Here is a 13,276-nt window from a genome sequence, read left to right as displayed (position 1 = left end):
TATGAAGGATATTTTCCGACTGCATGGAATTCCAGACTCTATTTCTGATCAGGGTGTTCTGTACACCTCCCGGTTCTGGGGAGCGCTATGCAAGACACTGGGAATCTCCCACAACATGTCCTCTGGTTACCATCCAGAGGCTAATGGACAAACGGAACGTCTCAATCAAACCCTTGAGCAATACCCACAGTGTTTACCAACATGTCCGAAGACAACTGGATGTCCCTGCTACCGCTTGCAGAGTTTTCGTATAACACTGTACACTCATTAACAAGGAAGTCTCTATTTTTCGGTTCGTATGGGTTCCATCCCACCTAGTTTCCGAAACTTTCTGCATTGATTTACCTCTGTTCCTTCGGTGGAGCAACATCTGGATCTCCTTCATGCCGTACAACAGACCCTCCAAGCTTTGAAGAATTCTCAGACTAACAGCAAGAAATATGCAGACCGTAAAAGTAGAGGGTCTGATGGGTACAAAAAAGGGGATTTGGGCTGGGTGTCTTCCCGATACTGCCCCTAGAAGGCTCAAGCCAGGCAAATTCTCCCTCAGGTACTTTGGCCAATTTTCCATACTAATGTCTGTAAACCCAGTAGCCTACAAGCTGAAGTTACCTGCTTCCTGGCATCGGATTCACCCGGTTTTTCATACTTCTCTCCTCAAGCCTTTTTCTGATGAGACTTGAAGCTGTTCCCCCTCGGGAAGACGACACAGAAGAGTATGAGGTGAATTTATTTTCCTTGAGACCTGGCTCTCTGGGTGGCCTCAGTGCTCACCTGATACATTTACTTGGGTTGCACAGTGGCTACTTGGAAGGACAGGCCTTACCTCTTCACACCAAAGGACACCAAGTCTAAAGAGGTAAGGACTGTCACTGACAGAATGCAAGAAGATCCTCTACGCTGTCTTGTTACTGCCATAAATGGAAACGTTTCACAGTGTGGTGCAGGACTCGGAAGATTACGCCTGTGCGAATCACTGCTCCGCAGCTCCTCCTGTAGCTGCCTTTGCTGGCCAAGGCTGACTTGGCTCCTGCTTTTGTTAAGGTGCATCTAGCTGCCGTATCCCGGTACACCTGGGCGCCTGGTAAGCCCTCCCTGTGGTCACACAGGCTCCTCAAGGATTCCATAAAGGCCTTTTCAGTGAAGGCTTCTGCTCCGGCTTGAGAGCACAACGTGGTTTTGACTAAGATCATGGAGCCTCCATTTGGACCGATGCATCAGGCCCCTCTGAGGTTTCTCTCTTGGGAGACTGCTTTCCTGGTGGCTATCACCTCTGCCAGGTGGCCCTGGGAGATGAAGGTCCTCTCCTACAATCAGCCACACTTTTCCTTCCACGCTACAAGGGTGGTGCTGCGGACCCACCCCACCTTTATGCCAATGGTTCCTTCAGAATTTCACCTCAACGAGCCTTTGGTTTTGCCAGCCTTCTTCCTGAGCCCTTCTACACCTGCTGAAAGGGCATTGCATTCACTGGACGTTGCTCGTGCCTTGAAGTTTTATGTGGCACGAACAAAGGATTTTCGGATCTCTTTGTGAATTTTGGCCCAGTGGGGCATGGGAAGGCCCTGACTAAGGCTTGCATTTCCAGTGGGCCAGTAGCCAATTCCACCAGAGCCAGGGTAGCAACGACAGTGTTTCTCTCTAGTGTTCCCCTGGTCGACATCTGCAGGGCTGCTACGTGGAGGTCCTCACTCACCTTCATGAGATTCTACTGCATCGACAGGGATTCCAGGGAGGAGTCCCTGATCGGGTAGGCAGTGCTACGCAACCTCTTTGCTTGAGGCGAGTCTGTTCCATGGGTAAGTTATTGCTTCCGTTGAGCCTTGCCACCTGTACTGCTGTGTAATCGTATTCATGAGCATGTGAAACCAGGCCAGACACCATGCTGGAGAAAGGAACAAGTTACTAACCTGTAACTCCTGTTCTCCAGCATGGGTCTGCCATGGATTCACATGCAAACCCTCCCTCCTTACCCTCTGTGGCTCTTCTTGGTTCATACTGCCACTTACATGCTCTACCAAATCTGAAGATGCCCACCAGGGGTGGAGCTTAGGGAGACGACTGTCATTGGATGAGTATGACCCGCAAGACGGCGATTGGTTTGATGAGAAGACGAGCAGTTTTCAGGCTAAAGCGAAACTGCTTTCTTTTTTACCAAGGAACCCCAGCCTCGCAACGGGGAATGAGCATGTGAATCCATGCCAGATCCATGCTGGAGAACAGGAGGTAGAGGTAAGTAACTTATTCCATCAATTGTTCCTTAGCTACATGGGCCACAAACTTGGTAAGGCTGGTGCCAATCAGACATTATCAAGATGGATAATACTATGCAAGTCAGAGTGCCACTCCAACGCAGGGAAATCCCTGAAAGAATAAGAGCCCATTCCTACAGGGGCGTGGCGACCACATTAGCTCTACAAACAGGAATACTAGTGCATGACATCTGTCAATCTGCATCTTGTTCACCCCTACATACATGTTCTAGGCATTACTGCCTGGATAGTCTTTCGGGTCAGGACACTATTTTTGGAAGAGCAGTCCTTCATAACATCATGGGATTCAAAAAATCATGAGAGCCTGTGTTCCCGCCACTAGCATAAACAATGCTTTGAGAGTCTATCTGAGATGAGTAATCCGTTTCCCGATGAGGACGCAATCGTTAAAAAGAACAAATTACTTAACTCTGGTTATGTTCTTTCTGATGGATGTTCCTCCCACGGTTTTCTCATCGCCCTCCCGGTCTACCCCTCTGACTAAGAGCAAAATCTAATTTTTTCTCTTTCAACCTCTACAAACATTCCTATTGCTTTCCCAAAGACAGCTGAGCAGGGGGAAAAGCAAAGCGAGGAACTGAGGCAAGGGAACCCAGTGCAAGATATTTATAGCACCATCAACGTCGGGTCCGGATGCGAGTATGGAGAGCGTTGTGGTACCTCAGATTACTGTCAAAGTAGGAAACGATATCTCAGATGAGGGATCCGTGGGAGGAACATCCATCAGAAAGAACACTACCAGGGGTAAGTGATTCGTTCTTCTGTGGGCATTCCAAGTGTATGCAAACCACTTAAAAGTATCACCGTATTTTCTTTATTGAAATTAACTTACATTGCCTGTAGCATTTTGAGTTCAATTTGTGGATGTTGTCCTTTAATTCATTGGAGTTGTATGTTTTTGTGAACTTCAGAGTTGAATAGTTATCAAAGATTTTTAAATGAGCCTATTTTATATTTACTTTTTCCAGGTATGACCCCAAAGAGCAGGATAACAAAATCTCCAGTAAGACCAATAGAACTTGATATGTCTGACAGTCCAGTACCTGCCAAAAGAATGAAGAGAGAATGTGTGAGAAAAACGTTTAGGTAAGTGATTAAACATTTAACGAAATGTGTCCTCCACCATTGAAATTAAAGTACATGTTCACTTTTGTTTTTTTATTTAATTTCTAAAACGCCTGACGCCAAAATGCTGTACAAAATTAGTGAGACTGTACAATGAGAGATGTGGTAAAGCACAATTGCTGAAAGAAAAGAATAAAAGAAGGAACAAGACAAAAGCAAACCATAGAAAACAAGAAAAGATGATTCTGACATGGTTCTTATCACCTCTACCTCGCAGAGCCTTTGCTTCACTTCAAGGGGAGTGTGGTAGATCCCCCACCCCCCGCCGACTAGGGGCTGTTGTAGGAATAGATGTAACGGAAATCATATACCCATCACTATGCATCAAAAGAGAAAGTAGGCAACAAACACCTGCTGTGGGTTAGCCACCCTCACTCATCCACACAGGGCTGATTTACTAATGTCACTATTTATTGAGGGTCTTCTGTTGAAACCCCTACCAACCCATTCCATATAAAAACATGCACCATATACAGTACTTTAAATAGATACGCAACACTTAATACATATGCACAAATGCTTCTGACTTTATTCTCAATAATGAACACTCAATGAATGCTCTCAGACTGTCCTGTAAAGTGAAATGATGTTTATAAGAAACAAGCAATACAGACATTGCCACTATTATTGTAACTACACATAACACGCTCAGTATACAAAATGTTATACATGAAAATACAGCTATCATTGTCTAGCCTATAGGTCTACTCAAGATGTCAACCATCTCGAAAACATAATAGCTCCTTAAAGGTAATTGAGTGCCTCATCAATTCTTACTAAACAGCCTCATAAAATGAACTGCCTTCAAAATAACTCTCCTCTTATCCAATGTGATATTAAAAATGGGTAAAACAGCCTCTTATGTTCACTACAGTCCTCTGTTTCTATGGGGGAAGAGAGCTGAAGGCTGAATGCCTGAATGAAGGCGTTGTGGTCTATATAATCCAAGAACAATCCAAAAAATATCAAATCCTATAAAGAACCACCTATCAAAACATCATGGTCTCTTAGGAAAAAGCAGTAAAATGTCTTAAAAGATTGAGGGCCTCATCACGAGTTGGGCGGTATCCCGGCAGTAAATCTGCCAGGATACCGCCCAATGCATATAGCATTACCACAACTCGAGCGCCGGATCACAAGTTGCAGTGAGGCGGTAAGTCCCCATTTACATTGGGTCCATTGGGTTTAGGACGATTTTCCCGAATCAAAAGGTTTGCATGAACCTTTTGTTCAAAAAATGCTACCACCAAAGGTTTGAATACCAAAAGTTCGAACATTTGGTGGTAGCATTATAAAAAAAAAAAACAGGGGCTGTGGGGGTTTCCCCGCATCACCCCGCGCAATATACTTTATGGTATAGTGAGAGGGGGCTGTGGGGGACACCCCTGCAGCCTTACGTTTCAAATAAAAAGAGAAGAAAAGGTCCCTGCAGCGCCGGTTCCCGATCACGGAAGTGAAAGGGAACTGGCGCTGCAGGAACCCAGCGTGAAGACAAGGTAAGTGGGGTTTGTTGGGGGTGTGGGTGGGGGTGTGCTGAGGGTGTGGGTGGGGGAGTGTTATGGGTGTGGTGTGTGGGTGTGAGTATGTATGTGTGTTCGCATGAGAAAGGTGCAAACTTTTGGTAGTTCGGACCTTTCTCATGCGAACGATTTGCCCGCGATAATTTCAGCCTTGGGCAAATCACTCGGATTCGGTCCATTGGACCCAATGGGGCATTTTCAGTGCCATTTCCGCGGTGCTAATACCACCGCAGTGATTGCACCATGAATGAGCAGAAAGTCAGCAGAATTATCTCCAGCTCCAAGTTGAAGGTCAATCTCCCATCTTTCCGCCCAACTCTTAGTTGAGCGAAGTGGTAATGATGCGTTATAGCGTTACTGCTGCATTTTTACCGTCAATAATGGTGTCAATTGGAATTGATCATGATGAAAACACAAGGCCAATCTGAATGAAATAGTTCCATGGGTGGTGAGCCGATTGCCATAGGTAGGATTGCTTCCTCAGGCAGCTCATTCACATATAGTAATTCTCTCAAAAAGAAAAGCTGAGTCTCTGGAGCCCAAAAAAGCCTTTCAAATGCTTCAAAATACAAGCAGTAATAGGAGTGAAAGTCAACCCCGTCCCTCTTCCTAGGCCATAATGGAGGGGGAATGTTCAGCTTGCTTCTGATCCTCCAGCGCTGCCTGCAGTGTGTTGGCTTTCATCCAGGATCAACAACCGCACTGCCTGCTGTAAGGAAGGCATGGTACCAAACAGTAAAACAGATACAAGTGATAACAGTTCAAGGGTGTTTATTGAACTTCAATTGGGTTTGAAAAACGCCTATCTAATCCTACATCTAAATATGGGAGCAAGCTACGGCCATCAAGTAATGGTAACTTAGTCCTTGTCGAGGCCTATACTAATAACCCTATTGCCAATCCTCACTTCTAAATACAAATAGTGTGGGAAATAATGTTATGCAAAAGAATGTGTCCAAGAAATGATATGTCAGGATATTCAAGCAGTTGGCTTCCTTTCCCCATGTTTTCAGCACGGGGCAAGGGGGCACACTCGAGCTTAGCACACTGTCTGGCTTCTCTAGCATGAGGATGCAGTTCAAATCTCAGTATAAGGGGCTTCTGTACTGACGTCTCTTTACCATTCAATGGGCCTCATTATGAGTCCGGCGGTAACCGAGCCGGAAAAACCGGCAGGTTACCGCCGGACTCGTATTACCATTCCGCCTCTGTGATTCCCGGAATTACCGGGGCATTACGACCCCGGTTACCCGGGAATTCCAGAGGCGGAAATCTGTAAGTCCCCATTGCATGGGGATGGGGACCATGGAAACACTGTTTCCGTCTTTGACAGAGCCGGTGTTTCCATGTCTGCCTACAGGCGGGTGGTGTTAAACCCGCCAGGTCAGACCTCAGGACTCAATCAGCCGGTCCGGAAAGAACGGTGGCAGCGGTTTTACCACCACCGTTCCTTCCGGACCGGCAGGGTCATAATGAGGGCCAATGTCTCCTATTCAGAGGGCCTGATGCAACACAACAAAGCATTAAAGTTCCTTTTTTCTCGGGATTTTCACTTATACAACTTCTCGGCTAATTTGCTGTTCACCCCAGGTATCCCTCTGCCGGGCTCAGACCCACTTTAACACTTAACCTTCAATGGATCTCTCTCTGCCTGGCTCAGACCAAATCCATGTATTTTTCCAAACTTTCTCTACTTCATCAAAATCGAAGGCTTTTGATTGTGCGCAGGATTTTGCTTGACTCGTTGCAGGACCACTTCGATTCACATTTATTTGTTACATCTCCCTCCGCCGGGCTTGGACCAAGTTTATCTACTTTTGGTACTTCTCAGCTGGATACCTTATAGGGACTTTCTATTAAGCACCCAAGTGGTGCCGGACCACTTTGTCAAAGGTATTGTAGTTTGCTTTAAAGTTTAATCGCTCATCAGCAGTTCAACTTCACTTGCGCCTCTTATAACACGCATTTTACTAATGGTTGTTCCAGCGCTCGCCATACAAATTTGCTGCTTGCCACCTTGGCTTCAACACAGACCTGTCTTGTATCGGTCTCCCCAACTCAACGGCTGTGTTGATTTCACTGCAAATGCTTTCAAGGACTGTACCACTGAGGCTGGCGCTTCTGCCTGTCTTGATTACGAACGCGGGAGGGCCCCGGGTATCTCCAACACATAATGCAGGATTCTTCAGCCTGGGTTCCTGGTCTTACGCTTTCGATTCTCGAGGTCTCTGGAAAGTAGCGGTTCCTTGTCGAAAAGGTCAAGAGAATTTCCCTCCTTGCGATCCCCTTCGGTTTTGCCGTCTTTCCTCTCTTGCTCAGCTGCCGTCTCAAAACTGTTTACTCGTGTGCTTTGCCTCACTCAGAGTGTGCTCTCGTTCTCCGCCTTTTATCCGTGTGGGGAAGTATGATGGAAGTCAGGTGTGTGTGATGGTCAGTAATTGCCTAACCTCACCTGACCGTTGTATTGGGACCCGTCAGGGACACTGCTTGGGTGTTAGTCTGTTTTATTTCATTGCGGGCTGTCCGTGAGAAAGTGTTAGTGTTGTAAAAAGGGGAGGGGGTTAAGGTTCCTAAATATCCTACCTGGTAGGATGGGGTAAAGGAGTTACAAGGAAGTAGTTACCACATCTCACCATCCGGTGTCCCACTCCCACTCCCTGAAGACCCCTCACCCAGGTGATCCTACCGCACTGAACCACCCCCAGGAACTGGATCCAAAAGCGATGGCCGTGTCCTGGCCACCTGGATGACAGATCCCTAGGGACTAGTGGGTGAGACACCTTCTGGTTTCTCACACTGCCCCCTCCTAGAAACTGTCCTTTTATAGCTTTAGCACTAAAAGCCAGAAACTTTTTTAGCTCCAAACTCATCAGTGAACAATTTCCCTCATATCCGGCCTAACCTGGTGCCTTGTAGTCTATTGTAGTCTTTCAGAGCTTAGTTATTGTTTATTAGAACATACAGTACTATTTACCAAAAGAAAAATAACTATTGGAACACATCCCTGACCATTGCGTTGCCGCCCAGAAGGTACATTGGCTATAGTGTACCAGGTCTTCCACAACAACTGATTAGCCTGTCTCAAAGCCCAGACTTTTAAACTAAATGGTCAAATCTGTTCATACTTGTTGATATATGCTCACTGCATGAATACATTTAAATGAATTTTGCTAGTTCTCTGTCATGGGTTCTGGCATGGATTCACTTGCTCATGAATATTCCCCGTCGTCCGGCTGGGAATCCTTTGTAAAAAAAAAGAAAAGCAGTTTCAGTTTAGCCTGAAAACTGCTTGTCTCTTCTATATCCAATCACTGCCCTTTGGGTCATACTGCCTCCATCCAATGACAGTCGTCTCCCTAAGTTCCACCCCTGGTGGCCGTCTTCAGATTTTTACTGCACGTTTCAGTGTTAAAGAGTCCTCTAATTTGCTCTTCAAGTATTTTTCTGTTTTTCAAGTTCTTTCGGATACATTTGTTATTTTTCTCTGATTCTTTCCACTGTCGACGGTCTACCGGTAGTGGGGATCCGTTGCTGGCGAATATCTACATTAATCTCTGGATCGTCTCAGAAATTTCCCATACCCAGTCTTGGGCCTACTTCGCACCTCGACCATGTCTGAGGAAAGCAAGAGGAGTCTCTTCAAGCTTTGCGTGAAATGTGGACCCCGTAATGTTTAAGTTGAGGATTGGCACGTCAAGTGCCTGTACCGCCTGCATCCGGACTATATGAGGATGGATGTGAGAACTGACGCGGCTTCCCGGCGAAGGCGAAGTAGGACCGCTATCGAAGGTTGGTGTTGTGGCTCAAGGAGAGGGAAGGCCTCTGTTCCTCTATGCCCCCCCCCCTTTCCCTCACCTTTTGTCATTCCCCTGCGCTACCAGAAATGTCGTCAGGCCTAGTATGATGGTCGTTGTCTGTCTCATCTCCTACTCCCCCCCCCCCTCACTTTGCCCCTCCCCTCCTTATCATTGTCAAAGCTCTTGCACTATGTGAAACGTCATCAGGCCTAGTACGATAGTTAATTTCACATGTCTCAAGGGCTTGTAAGTATGTCATTGTATTTTCCCTTGCTCCCTCCCTTGCAGCGCTTTGAAACACGTGTGTATAGGCGCTATGCAAATAAACTATCAATATCAATGCCTCGTCCAGGACTGGCCAGTCCCAGGAGCATGCTCCCTCTTAAAAGAGGTTGAGATCCTTTGAGGATGCCCCTTTCCAGGGGATCCAAAAGAAGGCTAAACGCCACACTGCTGATCATGCAAGGGTTGCCGCTGCTGCGGGCCTAGTTCGGGGGAGGACCAGTTCTCCGTCTCCATCGCCGTCCACGGGGAACCTGCCATTGGGGGTGCTGGGTATCTTCCATATGGAAGTCCTTGACCCCCTTGAAGCATTGATCTTTGTCCAAGGACAAGGCTACGAAGGAGAAGTCTTCAGGCCCATCGAAAGCCCAGTCGACAGTCTCATCATCAGCCTAGGCCACGACTTCGCCGCCGACGGCTTTGTCTGCCTGCGTATCCACCTCGTCTGCAATCACGACCCCATCAACGATCACAGCCCTGTCGACGATACATCTGTATCCGCTTAGTTTGTAACCCGTCTATGACCTTGTTGAGGGCTACGTCAACGAGCATCATTATTTCATCGAAGGGGGACATGATTACTACTGTGGTTTCGACGGTCAAGACAACGGCCACTCCACGGCTGGCCCTGCCTCTGCAGCCTGTAGCGGCTGTACCCGCCCACGATCACTGAGGAGGTTCTTGTCAGGACACAGGCGCCTATCGTTAACACATTCCCAGAGGATTCGGGCAGGACCAGGGAGCTGATGCCTACACAGTTACTCACCGGGTCGGCGAGGAGGTCTCCACACATCTATACAAGCTCTGACGACCTCTTGCCCGAGGACTACTACTCAGACTAAGAGGGAGGCCGCGGCCCTATGTCCGGGTTCGATCCCCACAGGAGAAGCATGATCTGCCGTTGGACCCTCCATGGTATGCTAGCCCGGGGCCTGCGGCCACCTTCTCCTTTTGCACCTCAGCCAGCGCCTAGGCACATATCGCTGGACATTCTTACTACCCTCTACACCAGAGGTCTTCAAACTGTGGGACGCCCCCCCTAGGGGGGGCGAGGCCGCATCCGGGGGGGGGGGGCACGAGAGCCCAGCATGACATTTTTTTAAGATTGGAGGAAATGGGCAGGGGCAGCTAACATGGTCAGACTGGACCATAAAACGGCCTAAGGCACCAATGAAAAAGTGGCCAGCAGTTTCAAATGGATATTCAGTCCTTTAGTCACAGACTGTTTGAATAGTACACAAGGGGGTGTTTTCTGTTCAAATGTAAACAAGTTGTGATATTTAAAGAATATTTATTCATCAAACAATGGTCAAAGCTACTAGCTGCATAGTGAAGTAACTCCTCAAACTGGCCCACATTGGCCAAAAAAGTGGCCCATTTTGACTGGCCTACACTAGCATTTTTGGTACGGTCATCGCCCTATAGGCCAGTCCAAGCCTGGCGGCTCATCCATAATGGGTGAGGGGGCGTCCAGCCACTGGCCCCCTCACCCATTATGGAGGAGCCAGCCCAGTGAAACACTGAGCACTCCCTCAGCTGCTTTTTCCAGCTGAGGGAGTGCTCATGGGCTGGCTGAACTGTCAAATGGAAACACTGTTTGCCTTTGATAGTTCAGTTCCCCAGCCGCACATGATCACTGAGCCATGCAACGCTGGGGGCGTTTTGCTTCATCAGCCATACATAGCTCATTGAAAATGCTGGCTGGGGCACTGCATGCATGTATGTACGAGGGGGTGCTCCTCCGCTTCCTCGCACATACGGGCAGAGCAACCTGGAGCGGGGCATTTTAGCAACCACGCACATGCCCCTGCAGAAGGTAGATGGTTATTTATTTTTTATTTAAATATGGGTATGGATGCGTGTATGCTTGTGTTATGGGACTGTGGTGGGAGCAGGATGGGCGGGAACACTTGGATAGTGGTGGGAGCAGGGTGGGGAGAGCCCAGGCTCTGTACTGGGAGTAGGGTGCGGCGACGGCACGCAAAAGTTCATAGCCATTTCAACATACTGTCCATCTGGCCCTTTTGGGGCGCCCGGCCTGCCCAAATTTTGCTCAGGGGGGCCCGGGCTGTTTGGCAGAATCCTGTGCAGTGCCCTTAGGGACCACTACACACAATTAAGACTACAGGTGGCAAAACAAGTTTTACCTTTGGTACAAGCCTGTACTACTATGTTAGTGTGGTAGCAGTAGCGGCGCAGACAGGCTTATCTCAACAGTATATGAGCAGTAGCAGAGATTACACAAAGGGACCACAATTACTGTGACTCAAGCAAACACTGACTCAAGTTTTTAGGTAACAAAATATAAGTACATTTATTTTTAAACCATTTGTTATCAACACGACACTTCTGTGAATTCAAAAACCACACGTAAAATATACTACAACTAACCAATTCACTTTGTACAGTATTATTCGAGGTAAGTACCCTGTGTTTGAATGGACCGGTGTTATGAAACAGAACACGTTACCGTGAATACAATTGCGATCACTTTTGACAGTTTGGTCTACTAGATAAACGCTTATCCGCGGTAAGAAATGCTACCGGGGTAAAAACACACTTAGCACCCGAAATACCCAGAGAGAGTTGGGGGCAAATATCACAGGCAATATGTTGGTTAGGCAGACAGAATCGAAGAACACACATAGGAATTTAAGAGTCAAAGGGCCGGAGCCAAAGTCAAGTGACACCGGGTGACTGTTGTCGAGGATCACACAGTCGGACAGTTCGAGATTCTTCGTTGCCAAGAGTACTTTGATATTGTCAATGTTCGGAAGCAAAAGTTATAAGGAGGAGGGAAAAGTAAGGACAAGCCTTAAAGTAGAGAAATGGGGATTTCACCCAAAATTCCTCAAACAGGACACGGTACTTTTCTCAAAGAACGAAGCTGGTGCCAAGGCAGTTATTCCTGTTGGTTTCCCGCAGACCCACGCTTTCCTGCAGCTTCAGCACGAAGAAGGACGATGAGGGGGTCCGCACCACACAGGGATGAGGCCGGGAGCAGCGACAATGAATAAAAGGTGTGCTCCCTAAAAACAGGAGAGTGTCTTCAGGTGGCTATCCGGACCACTACAGCAGTGTGCAGCGATTTCGACCACGAAGGCGACCTCTGGCTGAAAAAGATGAGCTGGTTATCCCCACCAGGCTCAAGTGAAGAAGACTCCGGACTGGATCTCCTCTTAGTCGTTGAAGGGTAGATAGCTCAGGACTGCAGCAGGGCTTCACCGGTACGGGGTAGTTGCAGCAGTCAACCTCTCCTCCACTTCTCGTCGGTTCCTTGTAGTTCCAGTGGCGACTCTCTGACTTCCAGCCCAAGAGACCTGCCTTTTATGCGAACAACCCCCATTCACACAGCCTGGCTGTCAATCACCAAACAGGGGTGTTGTCCAGCCTGGACAACCACCCTGGCCAATCATGACAAAGTGCGACTTGGGTTTCCTAGGATACCCTGTGCAGGGGGTGGCTACACCCCTCCCTCACATTCAGCCCACCTAGACACCCAGGAGGCTTGAGGAGGGCTTCTAGGTAGAAGCCCGCCAAAAGACAGTGAACAAAGGAGGCGAACCTAGTTTGCCGCGCAAAGTAAAACACAAGAAGGAGTTTAACAAAAAGAAATGGCGAATAAACCGCACCGGAGCCAAACGAAAAAGGATTTGGTCAAGCAGGTTTAAGTTTGAGGCTAACACAATAGCCTACAATATTACCCCGGTTATGTAAGATAACGGCGGTAGAAAGTTAGGGTAGATACCATTGCCACCAGCCATGTCTAAATGTTAAAAGAGCGAAACAATGCTCTAGGAGGTACAGATAAAATGAGTTAAGAGTTAACCCTTCCAGTACTCCATGTAAGATGGGGTGTACTAGATCTGTGGTTATTTTTGACTAAGTAAAGTAAATGGTAACTTTACCCTTTTCTGGGGGACAGTAGTCACCTCAGAAATGGAGTCGGTGGGAAGTCTAAACGACAACCCTGTGCGGGGGGGAGAAGCTTGATGCAGTGAGTAAGCGCATCATTTACTCTGCGGCCTCCACCGTCATGACTGCCAATGCCCTGGCCATCCCGTCCCGGTGTGACTGGGAGATCTGGTATAAGGTTGGTCCCATTTTGGACTTCCTGCCGGACGACAAGAAGGCTGATGCCCTGGCCCTGTTCCAGGAGGGCGAGGTGGCCTCAGACCACGCCATCACAGTGGCATTGGATATTGCGGACTCCAGCTTCAACAAGATGGGCAATGTGGTGGCCCTCCGGTGACAAGGTTGGCTGAAGGCACAGGCTTCA

At 47.9% G+C, this 13,276-nt stretch overlaps 1 protein-coding gene across 2 annotated transcripts in view; it reads left to right on the top strand.

The window, feature by feature from the left end:
* SMCHD1 (structural maintenance of chromosomes flexible hinge domain containing 1) overlaps positions 1–13,276 on the top strand; it is a 3,133,956-nt gene that overhangs the window by 3,043,369 nt on the left and 77,311 nt on the right. For both annotated transcript variants that reach the window (XM_069620859.1, XM_069620860.1), the window contains exon 47: positions 3,242–3,359. In XM_069620859.1, the coding sequence (XP_069476960.1) occupies positions 3,242–3,359 (118 nt within the window). The remainder of the gene's footprint in view (positions 1–3,241; positions 3,360–13,276) is intronic.

The sequence above is a fragment of the Ambystoma mexicanum genome, chromosome 5q, assembly GCF_040938575.1.
Source record: "Ambystoma mexicanum isolate Mex_15411 chromosome 5q, UKY_AmexF1_1, whole genome shotgun sequence".
Classification (NCBI taxonomy): domain Eukaryota; kingdom Metazoa; phylum Chordata; class Amphibia; order Caudata; family Ambystomatidae; genus Ambystoma; species Ambystoma mexicanum.
This window is presented reverse-complemented; position numbering and strand designations above follow the sequence as displayed.